Source organism: Phyllobates terribilis, unplaced genomic scaffold, assembly GCF_046119375.1.
Source record: "Phyllobates terribilis strain yellow unplaced genomic scaffold, ASM4611937v1 Scaffold_13__5_contigs__length_258822181, whole genome shotgun sequence".
Taxonomy (NCBI): Eukaryota; Metazoa; Chordata; class Amphibia; order Anura; family Dendrobatidae; genus Phyllobates; species Phyllobates terribilis.
This window is the reverse complement of record NW_027362773.1, coordinates 93,909,297-93,933,176: the sequence shown is the minus strand read 5'-3', so window position 1 is coordinate 93,933,176 and position 23,880 is coordinate 93,909,297. Positions and strand designations below refer to the sequence as shown.

The 23,880-nt window shown below is 46.0% G+C and overlaps 1 protein-coding gene across 5 annotated transcripts in view; it reads left to right on the top strand.

Moving 5' to 3' along the window:
• Positions 1-23,880, top strand: part of GAS2 (growth arrest specific 2) — a 204,183-nt gene that overhangs the window by 54,781 nt on the left and 125,522 nt on the right. For all 5 annotated transcript variants that reach the window (XM_073659462.1, XM_073659464.1, XM_073659466.1 and 2 more), the window contains exon 3: positions 12,891-13,015. In XM_073659462.1, the coding sequence (XP_073515563.1) occupies positions 12,891-13,015 (125 nt within the window). The remainder of the gene's footprint in view (positions 1-12,890; positions 13,016-23,880) is intronic.

The window sequence follows — 23,880 nt, the reverse complement described above, 5'->3', positions numbered from 1 at the left end:
TGACTGATGTGGTCATTAGGGAGATGGAGGCTGAAGAAGAGGAGGAGGCTGAGGAGGATGAGGTGCAGGACCTTTAGACCGTGGGGGAAACCCTGATTGACCTAGGGCCCTCAATCCTTAGCTTCGGGAGAACGTGTACCATCCCAAGGTCCAACTGGGTCCCGGCTTCCACTATGTTAACTCAGTGTGCCGTCAGCGAGATGTACCGTCCATGCCCACAAGCACTTTTCCACGTGTCCGTGGTTAGGTGGACTTTACCGGTAACTGCGTTGTTGAGAGCACGGCTAATGTTTTTGGACACGTGCTTGTGTAATGCAGGGACAGCACATCGGGAGAAATAGTGGCGGGTGGGGACCAAGTACCGAGGGACGGCAGCCGCCATCAGGTTGCGGAATGCTTCCGTCTCCACGAGCCTAAAAGGCAACATTTCGAGCGCAAGCAGTCGTGAAATGTGAGAATTTAGTAGTGTGGCCTGTGGGGCGTTGGCTGCATATTTGCGCTTGCGTTCCAAGGACTGGGGCATGGACAACTGAACGCTGCGCTGGGACAAGGACATGGACGTGCTTCCTGATTCCGCTACTTGAGAGTACGCAACGACAGGTGCAGGGGAGGAGGCATCTTCGCATGCACCATAGACAGGGGTTTGGCGGAAGAAGCAATGGTGCCACCTGCAGACACTGTTCCTGGACCCTGGAGTTCGGCCCACAAAGTCGGGTGCTTTGCTGGCATGTGCCTGATCATGCTGGTGGTGGTCAGGCTGGTCGTTTTGCCACCCCTGCTGATGCTGGCCTGGCAGGTGGTGCAAATTGCCTTTTTGGGTTTATCGGCAGAGTCTTTAAAAAACAACCAGACTCGGGAAGACCTAACAGTTGTACTGGCAACTTCCTTCGTGTTGGTGTTACGGGGAACGGTTGCCTGCCTTCTGTCTGCGGCCACCACACTGCTTCTTCCTGCCTGTTGGGGTGCTCTGCCTCCCTCCCCCTGTGTGCTGCTGTCCTCGCTCTGCATGTCCTCCTGCCAGGTTGGGTCAGTTACTATATCTTCCACTACTTCGTCTTCCACTTCCGCACCCTGGTCCTCCTCCTGACTTTCTGGAAATTGTGTCTCATCATCGTCCACCTCTTGTGACACTTTCCCACCATCGCCTTCATGTGACCGTGGCTGCTCAAATATTTGAGCATCGCTACACGCGATCTCCTCTTGCCCCACTTCAAGTGGACCTGGCGAGAGGCCCGAATCTATAAATGGAAAAGTGAACAGCTCTTCAGAGTGTCCAATGGTGGGATCATTTGTCTCCCGCCACTCGGCATGGTGGGAGGAAGGAGGATCAGGGTGAGGAATATGCGGTCCAGACTCACGGCTACTGAGACTTGACCGTGTGGAAGCCAGGTTGTTGTTGGTGGTGGCTAAGTGACTGGAAGCATTATCCGCTATCCAACCAACAACCTTTTGACACTGCTCTGGGTTCAATAGTGGTGTACTGCGGTCTCCTAGGAATTGGGAGAGGAAGGTCAGGTGAGAAGATGTGGGTGTTTGTTGTGGCACAATTTCAGCTTGCCCACAGGTTTGTCCTTGGCCTCTGCATGCACCATCATCATCACGTCCAGTTCCCTGTCCCTTGCCACTTGCCTTGACCATTTTAAATGCAGGACAGTATCATCCACGCTCACTACAAATGACTGAGTTTGGAGCGAACTTATACAGTATGTGATCCATGTGACTGAGAAAACAGAGTTTTAAATACCTGGCCTGTAGGTAAGTAGTTTGAACAGCAAACTGTGGTGAATTGCTTCACTGACACACTGTAAGAAATTTTTAATAGAGGCCAGAAATGGCAGTATTTTCTGACAAGGTATATGTGTTAAAAGGCTCGGATGCCGCACACAGCACGCAGAGAGTATGGCAGAGGTTTAATTCAAGATTTGGTTTCTCCACGCAGGGAGTGTAAATTTAAGTAACACAACAATAAAACAATAAAATCGGACAATAAACGATTGTGGTTTAACTATAACACGGAAAGGATGAACAATACGGCGCAGTCCCAAAAGTTCAGGCTGAATAAGAGAAGGTAGATTACTGGAGGCTTGCACTCATCTGTCCTTTAGCGATAACTACGTCCGTCTTCAGACACTCACTCTGGAGGGTGTCCGTCTTCTGGCGGCAGTGGGCGGTCTCGGGTCTCACCCACTGGGCCCCCAGTCCTTTTGACCACACGACAGCGGTCACGACTCCTTTAAGAGCCGTAGCAAGCTCCTCCGGCGTACAACAAACTGCATTAGGATCACTAATCCCGGGTGCGTCCTCACCTGTAGGTCAACGTCAGATGTCTGGAAAACTGTGGTGATGCAGGTAACTGAACGATCACTTTCTGTAGGCCCGGTACAGACCGCACGCCCCTTGTTTTGCGGCAAGCTGTCACCCGTTCGTCCGTCACCGCAGACAGGTCAGCACGTCTCTATTTCACCAAGGACAGGGCAGCACGTCTCTCTCTCGTTGTCGGCAGGACAGACTGTTTCTCCCCAACTGCCGGTCTGCTCTCCACAACCAACTGTCTCTTTCGCGCGAGCCCAGACACCGGACTTCCTCTCTTCCGTCCCTCTCCTCTGTCCCCCAGCACTGTCCAGGAAGTACCCCGTGCACTCTTAATCCCGTCCTCTGGCAACACTGGGCAGGACCCTGCCAGTTCTGGCACCGGAGCTCCGCATCTGTCCCTAGGCAAGTCTTCCTTCTTACACTCCCGCTCCCTTTGAGCTCGCCATTCCACGGGCGAGAGTTTTTTCACCAGGCGCTCACACTCTCTGACCTCTTGGATGATACGTTGCCAGATGAACTGATCCTGATTGTAGCGGATAGGTGGCACACCAGCCGTGGATCGTTCGGACCGGCGTAACGCAGTTGGAGCGCAGGGTACTTGAGAGTCGCTGGGGTTCCCAACTTCGCCCGGCCCAGCCTGACGGAGCGGTGGGCCCTCCTCTCTCGTGTGGGAAGCTGTGGGCGATGTGAGACTGGGGATCGCAGCCACTATCGTCCCTTCCTCCTCATCATCGTAGACGGGCGCACTGGGTGTGGGATCTCTCGTCCTTGTGCTGAGTTCCTCCTTCTTTTCCTCATCGCTAGACAAACAGGGCCGTAACATGCTTCGATGAACGATTCTAGTTGGAGCCGCTTCTTCCCCCTCAGGCTGAACCTCATACACCGGTCCTTCAGGACTAACTCTCCGTTTCACTCGATAGGGGGTCGACTCCCACCGTCTACTCAGCTTGCCCCGGGGTCTCTTGTCCCGTACCAACACCCGTTCTCCCAACTTAAGGGCTTTCCCCCGAAGTGGTGGTGTTTCATGGTGCCTATGTTCCTTAAAATTCTGCTGCACCAACCTCCGAAGAGTCTGCAACCGGTGCCGATGCTCCCGGACCCAGGTAGATGGGCTCGTCCGGGGCCAGTCCTCCACGGGATCTAGTTTGAGCTCGGTGATCTCCATACTCTTTTGTCTGAACAGCAGGGTGTAGGGGGTGAACCCTGTGGCACTATGTACCCGGTTATTATAGACCTACACCAGCTCGGCCACAAACTCCGGCCAGCGTACCTTCCGATCTTCTTCCAAGGTTCGAAACATCTGGATCAAAGTTCTGTTGAAGCGTTCACAGGACCCATTCCCTTGCAGATGGTAAGGGGTGGTCCTAGACTTCTCGATCTTGTATAGCCGGTGCAGCTCCTCCATCACCCGTCCTTGGAAACAGGCTCCTTGATCGGAGAGAATTCTCTTCGGACAGCCATAGACCCTGATGAAGTCCCGACAGATAGGCTGGGCAGCAGATTCAGCTGTCTGATCCCTGTTCGGAGTTACCCCCCCCCGAATTTCGTAAAGTGGTCGGTCATGACCAGGCAATGTCCATATCCGAGATGCGCCGGCCCGATGGTCAGGTAGTCGATCATCAACACCTCTAAAGGCGCAGCCGTCACAATGGTCTGGAAGGGGGTCCGCTGCTCTGGGGTTTTCACCAACTCACAACTCCGGCACTTCTGGCAGACGTTCTCCACTGCAATTCTTAGCTGGGGATGGTACACCAGTCTCTGCAGCCACTGGAAGGTCTTTTCGGGTCCAAAGTGTGCTCCCCGCTCGTGTGCTTCCTTGGTCAGTGTCCCGATCACACTCTCTGGAACCACTACTTGCCAAGTGCGGCCGAACTCCCTTACCAACTGGACCTGTCTGTACAACAAGCCGTCCTGCAGGCTCAGTCTCTCCCACTGCCGCAGCATCTTCAGCCCCTCTGGCGTCAGGGTCCCCCTTTCTTCGCGGTTAGGGACTTGTTTCAAAGCCACCCGCTGTCGCAACTGTTCAATCTCTCCATCCATTTTCTGTATCCGTACCCACTCGTCCCTGGGCCGCCCCAACACTTGTCCTTCTTTCACTTCCCCGATCTGTCCCTGCGTAGCAGACAACGGGCTGCCAACCCTCCGGAAGCTGGGCACCTCTTCGGCCTCCAGTTCTTCGTCTCGGTCACGGTCGGGGTGCTCATGGGTCACCCTGGAGAGGGCATCAGCATGCTTGTTTTCAGCCCCAGGCCGGTAGGTGATCTTATACCGGTACCGAGCCATGCGAGCCACCCATCGTTGTTCCAGGGCTCCCAACTTTGCGTTCTCCAGATCAGCCAACGGGTTGTTGTCTGTCTTCACCAACACTTCAGACCCCGACAAGTACTCCACAAACTTTTCTGTCATTGCCCACACTAGGGCCAACAATTCCAGTTTAAAGGAGCTGTAATTGTCTGAGTTCTTCTCCGAGTCTCGGAGGGAGCGACTCGCATATGCTATCACCCGCTCTCTCCCCTCCTGCTCCTGCGACAGCACGGCCCCGAGACCAAGGAGACTTCCATCGGTGTGAAGAACGAAGGGCTGAGAAAAGTCCACGTAGGCCAGTATGGGAGCTTCCGTCAGGGCCATCTTCAAGGCCCTGAAGACCTCCTCCTGTTCTCTTCCCCATTTCACTGTTCGATTTTTCGAGCCCGCAGGTATCCCTTGAAGGAGCTCCAGTAGTGGATTAGCGATGCGCGTGAAATTTTTCACTAATCTGCGGTAATACCCTGCGAGTCCTAGAAAGGCCCGCACGTCCTTTACAGTCTTCGTGGTGGGCCACTCTTGCACGGCGGCCACTTTCTCCCGAGTGGGCCTGACTCCTTCACCGGACACCGTGTGCCCGAGGTACTCAACCTGCTTGCGGAATATATGACATTTTTGTGGCTTCACCTTCAGGCCGTGATTTCGAAGGCGACTCAAGACTTGCTCCAGTCGTTGTAGATGTTCCTGGAAGGTAGACGCATAGACGATGATGTCATTGAGGTAGATCAGTGTGGCCTCAAAGTTCAGATCGCCTAAACATCTCTCCATCAAGCGTTGAAAGGTCCCGGGATCGTTGGTTAGGACAAAAGGCATCCGATTAAACTCGAAGAGTCCCATGGGCAACACGAATGCTGTCTTGGGGCGGTCGTGTTCAACCACTGGCACTTGCCAGTATCCGCTGGCCAGATCCAGGGAGGAGAAGTATTTTGCCTTGCCTAGGGCGGATAGAGACTCCTCGATCCTGGGTAAAGGGTACGAGTCTCTTACGGTGCAAGCATTTAGCCGCGTGTAGTCCACACACAATCGTAGGGTTTCATCCTTCTTCCTCACCAGGACAATTGGAGCCGCCCACGGGCTCTGGCTTTCCCGAATCACCCCGTTCTGTATCATATGGGCCAGCATTTCCTTCACCTCCTGGTACATTTGCGGGGGTATCTGTCTATACCGTTCCCGTACCGGAGCAGCATTTCCCGTAGGGATCTCATGGGTGATGGCCTCGGTACATCCAAAGTCATCCTCATGTCGGGCAAAGACGTCCTGGTACCGTCCCAGCATCTCTTCGACATGGTACACCTGTTTCGTCGTGAGCCCTGTCAAATCAGCACGCATCTGTTCGAGGATCCCTCGACTGTCCTTAGTCTGAGGTTGAGGAGACCCCGATCGTACGGTGATTGCCAGGGTCTAGGGATCCCCCTTTACGGCTGACAATTGTATCGCATCTGGCGGTTCCAGCTGTTCTGGCATCCCCAGGAACTGGGCCATTTCGGTCCTGGCGGGAAGAATAAGCTCACTCGGATTCAGGTTCATGCATCGTACCACCACATTTCCCTTATAGACGGTAGCCAAGGTCCGCGCTACCAATAGACCCGGAGGCACCTTGTCCACGGTGGTTGACTCGATCTGAATCTCTACCCCTTCTAGTGGGGTGCAGGCTCGGATGGGCAAAATGAGGACTGTCTGTCCTGGTGGTAAGGTGAGGGTGTTGGTGGTGGGTATTATCGCCTTTCCCAGAACTTTTCCCCCACTTGAGGTCTCTTGCGCCTGGGCAACCCTGATCAGCTGCTGGAGGGTCTTACTTTGAGGGGCTCTAGAGTTCCACCGCCCTAGCATGAGCTCTCGTGGTTCCCTAATCAGGATCTGCCCGATTTCCTTCAGCACGTTCATTCCGAGGGTCACTGGTGGTCCTGGGCCGGCATCTCCGCCTGTCAGGATGACTCCTTTTCTTCCCACATCTTGTCCGCACACCCGGATGCATAACCACACTACTCCTGTGACCGGAATGGGCAGTTGTTTAGCGGCTGTGAGCTTTTTCAAGGGACCCCCTTCATTTCGTGCCATCTCTGGGTACCGCTGACGGAAATAAGTTTCTCTCATGGTGGTCACTTGAGATCCCGTGTCGATCAAGCAGTGAACCGCCCGTCCGCCACGCTCGGCCCACACTGTCGGGCTCATGGATATTAAGTCTTCGGGACTCACTGCCTTCCTCCGCTCCGGGTTGCGTCCCTCACACCCGGAGCCCGTCAGTTTAACGGCTGCCGGGACAGAGGCCTTCCTCGACTGGCACAGCTCCTGGCATAATGCCCCATGCCCCACAATTCCAACACGTTGGTCCCCTGACTGCAGGGGGTCGTCGGGCCACCCGATTGGGCTCTGTTCCAACCCGGGGTCTGGGCTCGTTCTTTACTTCGCCCGGGGGTCTCGGGTCAGCTGTTCCGGCTCACTGATTGAGCCACTCGAATATTGTACCACTCTTCTCGCATTTCTTGAATCTCCCGCCGCATCTCTCGGGCCCATTCTGGTTCGGCCGTGGGCGACGGGGGCACTGCATTGCCCCGGACCATCCCTGCCAGGGCCACTACCCCCATCTCCTGTTCCCTCACGCGGGCCTCTGCCCCTGCCTCCAGGAATGTCATACGCGGGTTAGTGCGCAAGCGCTCTCGTAAGGCCTGTCTCAGCTGCGCATCTCTGAGGCCGGCTACAAACTGGTCCCGAAGTACTAGGTCCGGGGGCCCCACTCCCACGTCTTCTAGGTTCGTTTTCCTAGTGATGTAAGTGTACACACTCTGTAGGGCGTTGACATATTGGGTCACAGTCTCCCCCTCCCTTTGTACCTGTTGGAACAGTCACATCCTTAACTCTGCCACATTAGTAGGGTCCCCATGCATTTCTTCTAGGATCCGTACCACCTTTTCCACCGTATTTCGGTCAGTGGGGGAACGAAACATTACTGACTGTCGAGCTTCTCCTTCTAAAGCCAGCAAAGCTATCTCTGCTTGCATATCGGGGGTCATTGGGTGCATCCGTAACATGCTCTTAACCCGTTCTACCCAATCCCACAGCATCATGTTGTCTCCGGTAAACTTTGGGAGATTATTCAACATGGCGCCCAGGGGTAGGCTAGCTGTAGGCGCTCTCGCGCTAGCCTGGTCTGCCATGCCTGCGACTTTGTCTGGGGACGACATCCTGCCGACTACGCCAAATGTTAAAAGGCTCGGATGCCGCACACAGCACGTAGAGAGTATGGCAGAGGTTTAATTCAAGATTTGGTTTCTCCACGCAGGGAGTGTAAATTTAAGTAACACAACAATAAAATAGTAAAATTGGACAATAAACGATTGTGGTTTAACTATAACACGGAAAGGATGAACAATACGGCGCAGTCCCAAAAGTTCAGGCTGAATAAGAGAAGGTAGATTACTGGAGGCTTGCACTCATCTGTCCTTTAGCGATAACTACGTCCGTCTTCAGACACTCACTCTGGAGGGTGTCCGTCTTCTGGAGGCAGTGGGCGGTCTCGGGTCTCACCCACTGGGCCCCCAGTCCTTTTGACCACACGACAGCGTTCACGACTCCTTTAAGAGCCGTAGCAAGCTCCTCCGGCGTACAACAAACTGCGTTAGGATCACTAATGCCGGGTGCGTCGTCACCCGTAGGTCACCGTCAGATGTCTGGAAAACTGTGGTGATGCAGGTAACTGAACGATCACTTTCTGTAGGCCCGGTACAGACCGCACGCCCCTTGTTTTGCGGCAAGCTGTGTCAGCCGTTCGTCCGTCACCGCAGACAGGTCAGCACGTCTCTATTTCACCGAGGACAGGGCAGCACGTCTCTCTCTCGTTGTCGGCAGGACAGACTGTTTCTCCCCAACTGCCGGTCTGTTCTCCACTACCAACTGTCTCTTTCGCGCGAGCCCAGACACCTGACTTCCTCTCTTCCGTCCCTCTCCTCTGTCCCCCAGCACTGTCCAGGAAGTCCCCCGTGCACTCTTAATCCCGTCCCCTGGCAACACTGGGCAGGACCCTGCCAGTTCCGGCACCGAAGCTCCGTACCTGTCCATAGGCAAGTCTTCCTTCTTACATATGTGATCCGTGTGACGGAGAAAACAGAGTTTTAAATGCCTGGCCTGTAGGTAAGTAGTTTGAACAGCAAACTGCGGTGAATTGCTTCACTGACACACTGAAAGAAATTTTTAATAGAGGCCAGAAATGGTAGTATTTTCTGACAACGTATATGTGATCCGTGTGACGGAGAAAACACAGTTTTAAATAGCTGGATTTCTAGCGCTGTAATATGGAAAGGACCTGGCTGTATTCTGCAGTGCCAACAAGCAAATGGCGCAGAAAAATAGTGTTCTCTGGATTGCTTTTTAAGCAAATAATGAGGATTAAGATCCAAAAAAAAAGTATTCCTGGCCCCTGAGACCTGGGCCTTTGTATAGAAATATCTAACAGCAGCAGAAGGCAGAATTGGAATGGAGCCTCTTGTGCTATATGCACTGCAGTCTGCTATATACACTGCCTGCCTGCCTATATACACTGCCTGCCTGATATCTCTGCAGATGGATTAGCCCTCAGAAGGACTGTGTGTTAAGATGGATATGTGTAATGTACGTTTTTTTCTCCCTTCACTACCTAATACACAAGCAAATCTCTCCCTGACACTGCAGCAACTCTCCCTACACTGTCTGATCCGGAGTGACTTTGACGAGCACAGCGGCGCCAGGTCTGATATAGACCTGATGACGCTGTGCGGCCACCCAATCACTGTAATGCCACAACCAACATGGCTACAGCATTACAGTGAGTGGCAGGCAATCCCTGCATGTTGATTGGCGCTCTAAAGAAACCATTGCTGAAGAAAAGACATAAAAAGGAACGACTGATCTTTGCCAAAGCGTACCTTCACAAACCACAATCCTTCTGGGAAAATGTTCTGTAGACAGATGAAACAAAAGTAGAGCTTTTTGGCAGTTTGTTTACAGACGACGCAATGAAGCTTATAAGGAAAAGAACACCTTTCCAACAGTTAAGCATGGTGGAGGATCCATAGTGCTCTGGGGTTGCTTTGCTACATCTGGTGCTGGAGGCCTTGACCATATCACATGAATCAAGAAGTTAGAGAATTATCAAGAGATTTTAGAGCAAAATCTCCTACCCAGTGTAAGAAAACTTGGTTTGAGTCGAAGATCATGGGTCCTCCAGCAAGAGAATGACCCAAAGTACACAGGAATGGTTGAAAAAGAAAAAATTAACTGTTTTAAAATGTCCAGCAATAAGTCCTGAGCTCAATCCCATTGAAAATCTTTGGGGTGAGCTGAAATCTGCCATTGGGAAAAAGAACCCTGCAAACATTCAAGAGCTTGAACAAACTGCAAAGGAAGAGTGGGAAAAAAATTCCAGCTGAGAAGGGCAAGAAGCTTATAGATGGCTACAAGAAACATTTGGAGGCTGTCATCAATGCCAAAGGGTATGCAACCAGGTAATAATTAAGGGTGCCTTTATTGCTGCACATGCTGTTTATTCTGTTTCTTCTTTTTTTCAACTTTCCATGTTGCAATTTCAATGTTTTATTGTTGTATTACTTTGGACCACTAATTTAAAAAATCCTGAGGATATAACTTTGGTACATTTCCATTTGTTTATGAAGATATTGTACAGTCTATGAAAAAAATGAAGGGATGCCAATAATGGTGAGCAGCAATATAAAATAATATAACTACCCTAATACTGCCCATATGTACAAGAATATAACTACTGTAATACTGCTTCCTATGTACAAGAATATAACTACTATAATACTGCCCCCTATGTACAAGAATAGAACTACTATAATACTGCTCCCTATGTACAAGAATAGAACTACTATAATACTGCTCCCTTTGTACAAGAATATAACTACTATAATACTGCCCCCTATGTACAAGAATATAACTACTATAATACTGCTCCCTATGTACAAGAATAGAACTACTATAATACTGCCCCTATGTACAAGAATATAACTACTGTAAAACTGATCCTATATACAAGAATATAACTACTGTAATACTGCATCCTATGTACAATAATATAACTACTATACTACTGCCCGCTATGTACAAGAATATAACTACTATAATACTGCTCCTATGTACAAGAATATAACTACTATAATACTGCCCCCTATGTACAAGAATAGAACTACTATAATACTGTCCCTATGTACAAGAATATAACTACTATAATACTGCCCCCTATGTACAAGAATAGAACTACTATAATACTGCTCCTATGTACAAGAATAGAACTACTATAATACTGCCCCCTATGTATAAGAATATAACTACTATAATACAACCCCCTATGTACAAGAATATAACTACTATAATACTGCCCCCTATGTACAAGAATACAACTACTATAATACTGCTCCCTATATAAACAAAGCAGTACATCCTTTGTGATCCCATTATTAGCCTTAAGTTACTATTCTCATCAGTGACTTTACCAAACAACAAAATAGCTGTGACAACCAATTATTTTTTCTGTTAATGTATGGAGTTGTCACGGTGAGACATTGTACTGACAGTTTAGCCAAGGTAGATCTGCTGACCAGTTTGGCCTCTAGTCCATTACATAGTCTGCCGTCTCATCCAGTTTGTTTCCTTGTGTATAGTGTCGGTTCTTTATAGGAGTCTTAATGTATTTTCCATTTTGCACTTTCCTCCGGCTCGGCGCTGCTCCTCATTTACGCTAATATAGGTGACCTGTAAAATATGTCAGGGCTCTGGTTTAGAAACTCGGTACAACCTTCTACAGCCATAAAGAATGGCAAATTGAAAGCTGACACCTAATATATTTTTCATTGGTTACAGATGTTCAGCGCAAAAGTAATTTATTCTCTGAGAGCTCAGACAAGGGAAAAGGCAGAGCTAACATGTACAAAGAAAGTTAGAACTTTGTATGTCCCATGCCAACAAATTGTATCATTTCCCCTATCGGGGGCAAGAGAGATCGCTTGGTACCAGAGGCTTACAAAAGCCATGAATCCTAATGTTTTCTGTATAGCAGTATTATATAAACATTATTTTGCATTATGTATATACAGTCGTGGCCAAAAGTTTTGAAACTGAAAAATTTTTCTTTGCCGTTTTAGTGTTTTAAGATATTTTAGTCGGAAGTTTCTATGGTTAAGTACAATCAGCATTTCATACGTTTTTACACTTTTATTGACAAATACATCAACTTTAAACAAAAGCTCACTAGTGACAGCGTTGACCCTCTTTTCTCAAGACTTTTGCCCTTCGTCCTGGCAGCTGGATATCGGCTTCTTAGCCAAATCCTGACTGATGACCCATTCTTACCTAATCAGTGCTTGGAGTTAATGTTTTGTTCACTAAGCCACTTCGTTATCACTTTTGCCTTGTTACATGGTCTTCAACATGCTGGAAAAAGATTGGTTCATCACCAAATTGCTCCTGGATTGTTGAGAGAAGTTGCTCTTGGAGGATATTCAGATCCCATTCTTTATTCATGGCCGTGCTCTTAGCCAAAATTTTGAGTGATTCCCCCCACCCCCTTCCTCCATGGATTAGAAGCCTCCACACATGAATGGTCTCAGGATGCATTTTAGACACAAGACTTATGTTAGTGCTCATTTTTTTCTACTCTAGACAGTTATTTTTCTAGATCTGTGTTCTCCAACTCAAGTCCTCAAGAGTAGGGATGAGCGGACCAGTGGAAGTTCAAGTTCTGGTACTTGACCCAAACTTTAGTTCAAAGTTCGGTTGGGGTACCAAAACTGTAACCAAATTTGAGCCAGATCCTGAACCCCATTGAAAACAATAGAGACCCGAACTTTGGATCTTTAAAGAAAAAAAAATCTCTCTCTTTCTCTTCTCTTCTTCTTGGGAAAGTTTGTGTTCAGTGTTTCGCACCAGACACTAAGTGTTCGATACAAACGCCAAACTTTTAAATTCAGGTTCTCTCATCTCTACTCGAGAACCACCAAAAGATCATGTTTTCAGGATTTCCTTAGTATTGCACAAGTGATCGAGTTATCACCTAGTGCAATACTAAGGAAATCTTGAAAACATGATCTTTTGGTGGCTCTTTAGGACTGGAGTTGGGGAACATTGATCTAGTACCAAACTGTCAGAGGGGGGCTTCATCAGAGAAAATAACTTTATCCCGGTCCTTTGCAGTCCAATCACTGTACCTCCCTCAAAGTTATTTTCTCTGATGAAGAATCATGGAGATATATATGTTTGTTTTGACCTCTAAGTTTTCTTGGCAGGGAAGGAGGTAACGGCGGAGACGTTTTTGGAGAAACTGGATAATGGGGCCTTACTCTGTCAGCTGGCAGAGACTCTACAGGGTAAATTCCATGAGAAGCTTATAGAAACCCAGAAGACTTACAAGGTGAGTGTTCTTCACATCTTATCACTCTAATTATGTTATCAGAGAGACGTCTGGAGTGGAAAATCACCCAATGTAGATAGTACACCAGGAGATGAGCAGGCTATGTATTGGGGGTAGACCCTTCATATATAATTGCATTCATAGTTAGTGATGAGATATCATTAGGGTATCTCATCAATATCTGACCAGTGGGCTGCTGACAGCTGGAGCCCCCATCATTTCCAAGGATTAAAGGTCCACATTAATGTGCAACGTGTAGTAAGCCTGTTGGATTTTTCCTACACAGACTCGCTAGTATCTACTATTCATCATCCAAAACTGTCTCTATTGTAATAATTGTGGCAGTTCCTGGTCAGTAGCCGAACTCCCAACATCTTCCAGAAAATTGCGAGTCCAACCACTAACAACATGTTATCAATGTCCTTGGTTTGAAAACCTCAGATTTGTTGTGCCCAGCCTTTTGGTGGTTCTTTTCCATGATCTGTGCTCATGTAACAAAGTATGACCGCATGCATGTACTGTATGTATGTGTGTGTGCACAATGTTTTAAAAAAAGAATAGATGTTAATACTTTATTTTTATCAATTAACAAAATGCAAATTGAAATAACAAGAGAAATCTAAATCAGATCAATATTTGGTGCAGGGGCGGACACAGACTGTAGTGGGCCCCTGTGCAAGAAATTTTGGGGGGCCCCCCCTGCCCTTCATAAGGCAACAAAGTTATGTAAACATAACCCCCCATGTGCATCTCTCACCCCCCCATGTGCAGCTCTCATCCCCCCCATGTGCAGCTCTCACCCCCCGTGCATCTCTCATCCCCCCATGTGCATCTCTCATCCCCCCATGTGCATCTCTCATCCCCCCCATGTGCATCTCTCACCCCCCCATGTGCATCTCTCACCCCCCCATGTGCATCTCTCATCCACCCCCATGTGCATCTCTCACCCCCCCATGTGCATCTCTCACCCCCCCATGTGCATCTCTCATCCACCCCCATGTGCATCTCTCATCCACCCCCATGTGCATCTCTCATCCACCCCCATGTGCATCTCTCACCCCCCCATGTGCATCTCTCACCCCCCCATGTGCATCTCTCACCCCCCCATGTGCATCTCTCATCCACCCCCATGTGCATCTCTCATCCACCCCCATGTGCATCTCTCATCCACCCCCATGTGCATCTCTCACCCCCCCCATGTGCATCTCTCACCCCCCCATGTGCATCTCTCACCCCCCCCATGTGCATCTCTCACCCCCCCATGTGCATCTCTCACCCCCCCCCCCCATGTGCATCTCTCATCCCCCCCACTCCTAGTTAATTAATTGTATTTAAAAAAAATAAAACTTGTTATACTTACCCCCATGCAATCCCTGCAGAATCCTGGCGCTCGTCCACGTCGCTGCCACCAGGTTCTCCTGACGTTCGGCCATGTGACGGCGCCACATAAATAGCCATCAGCTTTTGTTTTGGCCAAAAGATTTTTAAAGCCGCCACCACGATAAGGTAGACTCTTCTGGGCGGGCCCTACTCTAACCTATTAAAATTTTCTTAAAATATCCAGTACTCTTTTTAGATATATTTTTATTTAGTTTTCTTTAAGGGAATGTGTCATATACATTTTTTTTTAAATGACCAATAATACCACATACAGGGAATACCGCCACACCATGACCAGACCACATATTACCACAACATAGTGACCGAATAATACCACACAGAAGGGAGAAAAACTGCCACACCATGACCAGACCACATATTACCACTACATTACTAATATTACCACCACATTACTAATATTACCATAAGTGTCATTATACACGGGAGCTCTATACATGGTATGTATAACGTAAGTGTCCAGGTAATCTAGTGATCACCAGTGAAATTATACACAGGAGCTCTGTATATAGTGTCAGTGTACAGGTAATACAGTGATCACCAGTGACATTATACACAGGAGCTCTGTATATAGTGTACAGGTAATACAGTGATCATCAGTGACATTATACACAGGAGCTCTGTATATAGTGTCAGTGTACAGGTAATACAGGGATCACCAGTGAAATTATACACAGGAGCTCTGTATATAGTGTCAGTGTACAGGTAATACAGTGATCACCAGTGACATTATACACAGGAGCTCTGTATATAGTGTCAGTGTACAGGTAATACAGTGATCACCAGTGACATTATACACAGTGTACATGTAATAGACTGACTCACCGGTGACGTCTCTAGGTGAAGTCCTTCATCTTCGCTTTTCTCCTTCATCCAGCACAGACCGCCATCACGTCTTCCAGCCAGGACTCGTCTCTGCATAAAATAACACAGTTATCTAGAGCACATTCCCCAACTTCTACATTACGCAGCTGAATACAGACGTGCATCCACCATCAATATATGGTTAGTTATTATGCAACCTACCATTCCAAATATAAATTGTAATCCACCACTGTGCCCCCATTAACTGTAAATAGGCACTTAATATATAATTTAATTAGAACCTCTACTCTTTCCGCCAATTTTTTACCAGTCACACTCCTGCATCCGCAACGCCCCCTACTCTATACTTCCTGCTCCCCGCATTCAATATTTACATGCACCCCCTGCCCCAATTCATTATATCATGTCCGTGCTCTCCCCACCCCATCATCATTTATCATTTACTCTCCCCCACCCCACATTCGTTATGTGCAGCTCATTATCCCCCTACTCCCAATTCCCCCATGTGCAGCTCTCATCCCCCCCATGTGCACATCTCTCACCCCCTCCCCCACATGTGCCCCTCTCTCATCCCCCTCCCCCACATGTGCCCCTCTCTCACCCCCCTCCCCCACATGTGCCCCTCTCGTCCCCCTCCCCCACATGTGCCCCTCTCTCATCCCCCTCCACCACATGTGCACCTCTCTCATCCCCCTCCACCACATGTGCACCTCTCTCATCCCCCTCCACCACATGTGCACCTCTCTCATCCCCCTCCACCACATGTGCACCTCTCTCATCCCCCCACATGTGCATCTCCCATCTCCCCCCCCACCACATGTGCATCTCCCATCCCCCCCCCACACATGTGCATCTCCCATCTCCCCCCCCACACATGTGCATCTCCCATCTCCCCCCCCACACATGTGCATCTCCCATCTCCCCCCCCACACATGTGCATCTCCCATCTCCCCCCCACACATGTGCATCTCCCATCTCCCCCCCCACACATGTGCATCTCCCATCTCCCCCCCCCACACACACATGTGCATCTCCCATCTCCCCCCCACACACACATGTGCATCTCCCATCTCCCCCCCCACACACACATGTGCATCTCCCATCTCCCCCCACACACACACATGTGCATCTCCCATCTCCCCCCACACACACACATGTGCATCTCCCATCTCCCCCACACACATGTGCATCTCCCACCCCCCCCCACACATGTGCATCTCCCACCCCCCCCACACACATGTGCATCTCCCACCCCCCCCACACACATGTGCATCTCCCATCCCCCCCCCACACACATGTGCATCTCCCATCCCCCCCCCACACACATGTGCATCTCCCATCTCCCCCCCCCCACACACACACACACACATACATGTGCATCTCCCATCTCCCCCCCCACACACACATACATATACACACACACACACACATACACACACACACATGTGCATCTCCCATCTCTCCACTCCTAGTTAATTGTATTTTAAAAAAAATAAAACTTGTTATACTTACCCCCATGCGATCCCTGCAGAATCCTGGCGCTCGTCCAAATCGCTGACACCAGGTTCTCCTGACTTCCGGCCATGTGACGGCGCCGTCACATGACCGGAAGTCAGGAGAATCATGAAAGCGCTGCTGCAACAGCGCAGCTCAGCGCTGAAATGTCCCGGACCCGGCGCATAGCATGGGGCCGGGGGCCCCATGAGGAGAGAGACGCACAAGAGGGGGGCCCCCGAGGGGGCCCCTACCGGCCGGGCCCCATACTGGAGTCAGGGCAGTCATGCCCTGATGGCGGCCCTGCTGGAGGCTGGAGGGGCCCCCTCTCCCTCGGGGCCCCCGTTCAATGAACCGGCTGCACGGGCGGTAGTTCCGCCCCTGATTTGGTGACTCTTTTGCCATCATCAGTTCTTATTGGTACTTGTCACTTGCACTTGGTTTTTGGAGAAACTTGGCAGGGAGGTTTTTCCAAACATCTTGGAGAAATAACCCCAGATCTTCTGTGTATGAGGCTTCTGCAAATCCTTCTGGATGTTGCTATCACGGCTCCAGGGCTGGATCATCACTTCCAGGACTGATTGTTCTTTTTAACACTGAAGATACTTTTTAATGACATTGGCTGGATGATTGGGGTCACTGCAGAATAAATTTGGAGCCAATCAAACGCCTTCTTGGTGGTATTGCCTGATGGATGAGTATCTGCTTGTATTTCTCAGAATTGAGGACACTAAGACATGAACAATATTGAAAACAATACAGACAATAATTGGTCAAGGAAACTTAGATCCACAGATGAAAGACGCTTCATGCTTACTTCACTTCAAAATCAGATGTCCAGCAATATAATCAGATCAGAACTGGCAGCAAACAGTGGGACCAAGCTGCACCCATCTACTGTTTGGAGAAGTCTGGCCAGAAATGGTCTTCATGGAAGAATTGTGGCCAAAAATCAAACCTTCCACATAGAAACAAGGTCCAACTCTGCACAAAAACATAGGAACTGAGGTTCAGAAAAATAGCAGCAGGTGCCCAGGACTGATCAATAAAATGTGAAATATTTGGCTGTAACATAAGGCCTTTTGTCCTCTGGAGGCTGGGGAGCAGCACAATAACGAGGGTCTGCAGGAACAATGAAGCACGCTGGAGGGTCCTGGAAGTTTGTGGCTGCATTTCAGCAAACTGAGTTGGAGATTTGATCAGGATTAATGGTGTCCTCCATGCTGAGAAATACAGGAAGATACGTATCCATCATGCAATACCGTAAAGGAGGCGTCTGATTGGCTCCTGATTTATTCTGCAGAAGGACAATGACCTCAAGCAAGCAGCCAATATCATTAAGAACCAGGAGTCCTGGAAGTTATGATCTGTGCCCCACAGAGCCCTGATCTCAACATCATCCAGTCTGTCTGGGATCACCTGAACAGACAGAAGGATTTGCACAAGCGACACCCACAGAAGATATGTGGTCAGTTCTCCAAGATGTTTGAAAAAACCTCCTGCCGAGTTCTTTCAAAACTGTGTGCACATGTACAGAGAAGAGCTGATTGAGAAGGGCGGTCACTAAATATTGATGCGATTTAGATTTCTCTTCTTCATTCACTTTGCATTTTCTTTAATTGATAATATTTACACTTCAAATTGTGAAAGCTTCATACTTTGTAGTATTTTTTCCACACCTGCCTAAAACTTTTGCTCAGTACTGTCCATGTGTTGAGCGTATTGTGTATGCATATTACTATGTTTCTGTTTGTATACATCTGTATACATTTGTGGAGGCATGTGGTTGTATGTAAGGATCTGGTAACTATATGTGTGCATGAGTTTTGTGTTGTGCACAATTGCTTTTTATGTATTTTTGTGTATGCACTAATATGTTTATATCTCTCGGCATGTGCATGTTTATACCATATGCAAAGAGGGATAAACTACACTTTTGTTACGATACTGGCGCAGAACTGCTGGAATCCAGTGGCCGAAGGAGCACAAGCAGGAACAGCAAGTGGTGGTAGAAGTTCTTGGAGTTAGCAAAAGAGTTGTAAGAAACAATCCGTAGATAAGTGAGAACAGTCTGGATAAGAGTGTTCAGGAGCTGGAGACTGGAACTAGGCTAACAGCTAGACACAATACTCAAGCAATGTGTGAGAGATCTATGCAACTTTAAGTAGGCTCAAACAGGAAATAATATGGATTCACAGATTCAGAATCTGGCATTTTAGTAAAGGGCAATTGCAGAACACAGCAGCAGCCTCAAGTGGTAAGGAGTGTAATTGCAGCACAATTATTAAGGTGAACAATAGCAGCCACTAGTGGTCAAACTGTAAAAGGACAACAGGAATCCTGACAACTGTCCACAGAGTGGAGCGCTCTTCATGTTTCTCTTTTGCCCTCTCTATAGTCCTGGGGTAGTTCATTATATTAGTGAGTGCTACTCACCCCCACTTGCTAGCTATCTAAGACACAAGGCCTTTGTCTGGGCTCCACAGATTCTTCCTCCTCTGCTTTGTCTGCATGTGTATGACCTTTACTCTCATATAATGGGAACATTTTATGCCCTCTACTTCCTATCAGGGGTTGTGGGCACACATGCTATTGCTGTATCACCAACATTAAAGGCACACAGCAATCCTCACTCCTATTGACTGGCACTTAAGACCTCACCACCGTTGCACTGTGGCACTATTGGATATGGGTTACTTCTACCATATTGTGTATTTGCCCTGAAAGCACCAGTCTCTTGCATCATTTGTGGCATATTACTAGATCCATCACAGCATTCACATAGCAGCATAACATCAGCTTGTATTAGTATAGCATTGTGCGCAGACGTACCTAACTAAAATAATCAAAATACTACCTGGCAACAGCACACTGCGGATGTTACACAGCATATCGCAGCATAAGAGTGACAATGACACATACATGGCATAGAATACCACAATGATGCCAAGCAGCAGCTGCAAAGCACATTTTAGGATGCACAGAAACAGCAATACCGGTTACATATAAATTAGGAGAGATGTGCAGAATTCTGCTACTTTCCTATCAGAAAGGAAATGTTCCCCTACAGCATTGACCACAATCTGCGCCTGCTGAGTGACACGGCTCAGAGTGAGGGTTGAACTTGGTTATGTTTTTTGACCTTTTGCAGCCCAGACGTGACTTGTAATACTGAGGAATAACGATCAGAAAACTTCTGCACAGATGACATGAAAAACTCATATTGTTTAATAACTGAAAAGATGATTGGCTGCTCTGTATCACATGATCTTTGTGGAACGTCAGGAATGTGTGTGAATGAGAAGCAATCGTAGAGATGATTATGGGTCAATACTTTCTACATACTGTGTGCTTTATATAATATTGTCTTTAATATGATGAGCTGTAATACGTACGTGATGATCAGTTTTCTGTGTCCTATGTGATAATGGTTTTATGTCTTTTTCTTTTATATTATTTTATTATAAAAATGCAAAACTGCAAAAATACTTGTAAAAAAAAAAAATCTAAATGGCCACTTTTACAGAGTTTTTTTCTTGCTCGTTGTCCATAGGAGCAGTATTATAGTAGTTATATTCTTGTACACAGGGGGCAGTATTATAGTAGTTATATTCTTGTACATAGGGACAGTATTATAGTAGTTATATTCTTGTACATAGGGGCAGTATTATAGTAGTTATATTCTTGTACATAGGGGGCAGTATTATAGTAGTTATATTCTTGTACATAGGGGGCAGTATTATAGCAGTTATATTCTTGTACATAGAATCAGTATTATAGTAGTTATATTCTTGTACATAGGGGGCAGTATTATAGTAGTTATATTCTTGTACATAGGGGCAGTATTATAGTAGTTATATTCTTGTACATAGGAGCAGTATTATAGTAGTTATATTCTTGTACATAGGGGCAGTATTATAGTAGTTATATTCTTGTACATAGGAGCAGTATTATAGTAGTTATATTCTTGTACATAGGGGCAGTATTATAGTAGTTATATTCTTGTACATAGGAGCAGTATTATAGTAGCTATATTCTTGTACATAGGGGCAGTATTATAGTAGTTATATTCTTGTACATAGGGGCAGTATTATAGTAGTTATATTCTTGTACATAGGGGGCAGTATTATAGTAGTTATATTCTTGTACATAGGAGCAGTATTATAGTAGTTATATTCTTCTATATAGGAGCAGTATTATAGTAGTTATATTCTTGTACATAGGAGCAGTATTATAGTAGTGATATTCTTGTACATAGGGGGCAGTATTATAGTAGTTATATGCTTGTACATAGAAGGCAGTATTATAGTAGTTATATTCTTGTACATAGGGGCAGCATTATAGTAGCTGTATTCTTGTACATAGGAGCAGTATTATAGTAGTTATATTCTTGTACATAGGTGCAGTATTATAGTAGTTATATTCTTGAACATAGGGGGCAGTATTATAGTAGTGATATTCTTGTACATAGGGGGCAGTATTATAGTAGTTATATTCTTGTACATAGGGGGCAGTATTATAGTTATATTCTTGTACATATGAGCAGTATTATAGTAGTTATATTCTTGTACATAGGTGCAGTATTATAGTAGTTATATTCTTGAACATAGGGGGCAGTATTATAGTAGTGATATTCTTGTACATAGGGGGCAGTATTATAGTAGTGATATTCTTGTACATAGGAGCAGTATTATAATAGTTATATTCTTGTACATAGGAGCAGTATTATAGTAGTTATATTCCTGTACATAGGGGCAGTATTATAGTAGTTATATTCCTGTACATAGGGGCAGTATTATAGCAGTTATATTCTTGTACAGAGGAGCAGTATTATAGTAGTTATATTCTGGTACATAGGGGGCATTATTATAGTAATTATATTCTTGTACATAGGGGCAGTATTATAGTAGTTATATTCTGGTACATAGGGAGCAGTATTATAGTAGTGATATTCTTGTACATAGGGGGCAGTATTATAGTAGTGATATTCTGGTACATAGGGGCAGTATTATAGTAGTTATATTCTTGTACATAGGGAGCAGTATTATAGTAGTGATATTCTTGTACATAGGGGGCAGTATTATAGTAGTTATATGCTTGTACATAGAAGGCAGTATTATAGTAGTTATATTCTTGTACATAGGGGCAGTATTATAGTAGTTATATTCTTGTACATAGGGAGCAGTATTATAGTAGTGATATTCTTGTACATAGGGGGCAGTATTATAGTAATTATATTCTTGTTCATAGGGGCAGTATTATAGTAGTTATATTCTGGTACATAGGGGGCAGTATTATAGTAATTATATTCTTGTACATAGGGAGAGTATTATAGTAGTTATATTCTGGTACATAGGAGGCAGTATTATAGTAGTTATATTCTGGTACATAGGGGGCAGTATTATAGTAATTATATTCTTGTACATAGGGGCAGTATTATAGCAGTTATATTCTGGTACATAGGGGGTAGTATTATAGTAGTTATATTCCTGTACATAGGGGCAGTATTATAGTAGTTATATTCCTGTACATAGGGGCAGTATTATAGCAGTTATATTCTTGTACAGAGGAGCAGTATTATAGTAGTTATATTCTGGTACATAGGGGGCAGTATTATAGTAATTATATCCTTGTACATAGGGGCAGTATTATAGTAGTTATATTCTGGTACATAGGGAGCAGTATTATAGTAGTGATATTCTTGTACATAGGGGCCAGTATTATAATAGTGATATTCTTGTACATAGGGGCAGTATTATAGTAGTTATATTCTTGTACATAGGGAGCAGTATTATAGTAGTTATATTCTTGTACATAGAGGGCAGTATTATAGTAGTTATATTCTTGTACATAGGGAGCAGTATTATAGTAGTTATATTCTTGTACATAGAGGGCAGTATTATAGTAGTTATATTCTTGTACATAGGGGCAGTATTATAGTAGTTATATTCTTGTACATAGGAGCAGTATTATAGTAGTTATATTCTTGTACATAGGGAGCAGTATTATAGTAGTTATATTCTTGTACATAGGGGCAGTATTATAGTAGTTATATTCTTGTACATAGGGAGCAGTATTATAGTAGTTATATTCTTGTACATAGGAGCAGTATTATAGTAGTTATATTCTTGTACATAGGGAGCAGTATTATAATAGTTATATTCTTGTACATAGGAGCAGTATTATAGTAGTTATATTCTTGTTTATAGGAGCAGTATTATAGTAGTTATATTCTTGTACATAGGAGCAGTATTATAGTAGTTATATTCTTGTACATAGGGAGCAGTATTATAGTAGTTATATTCTTGTACATAGGGAGCAGTATTATAGTAGTTATATTCTTGTACATAGGGGCAGTATTATAGTAGTTATATTCTTGTACATAGGAGCAGTATTATAGTAGTTATATTCTTGTACATAGGGAGCAGTATTATAGTAGTTATATTCTTGTACATAGGAGCAGTATTATAGTAGTTATATTCTTGTACATAGGAGCAGTATTATAGTAGTTATATTCTTGTACATAGGGAGCAGTATTATAGTAGTTATATTCTTGTACATAGGAGCAGTATTATAGTAGTTATATTCTTGTACATAGGGGCAGTATTATAGTAGTTATATTCTTGTACATAGGGGGCAGTATTATAGTAGTTATATTCTTGTACATAGGAGCAGTATTATAGTAGTTATATTCTTGTACATAGGGGGCAGTATTATAGTAGTTATATTCTTGTACATAGGAGCAGTATTATAGTAGTTATATTCTTGTACATAGGGGCAGTATTATAGTAGTGATAATCTTGCACATGAGGAGCCCTGTTCCGATACGGATTGATGTCCAGTCAGATAGAGCTGGGTTTACACTATAAGTAAATGAAGGGGAGACTTTAATTAATGACGACTGGCCGGTTTATTACCCTATTAAGTCGGCAGTCTGTTACGCTGCGAGCACAGTGTTAAATAGTTTCCAGCTAATCCCATTCAGCCAATTCATTTGGAAAAAGTAAACTATCGTAGTCGTTCTTTCTCTGATTTCACAACAGCGGTGGAGCAGGGATCCCCCAGAGCTTAAAAGAAGTGAACGTGACAGGATGGTTGCAGGGTGACATCATGTGTTTTCCTCTCACTTTCACATCCTGCATTAAACC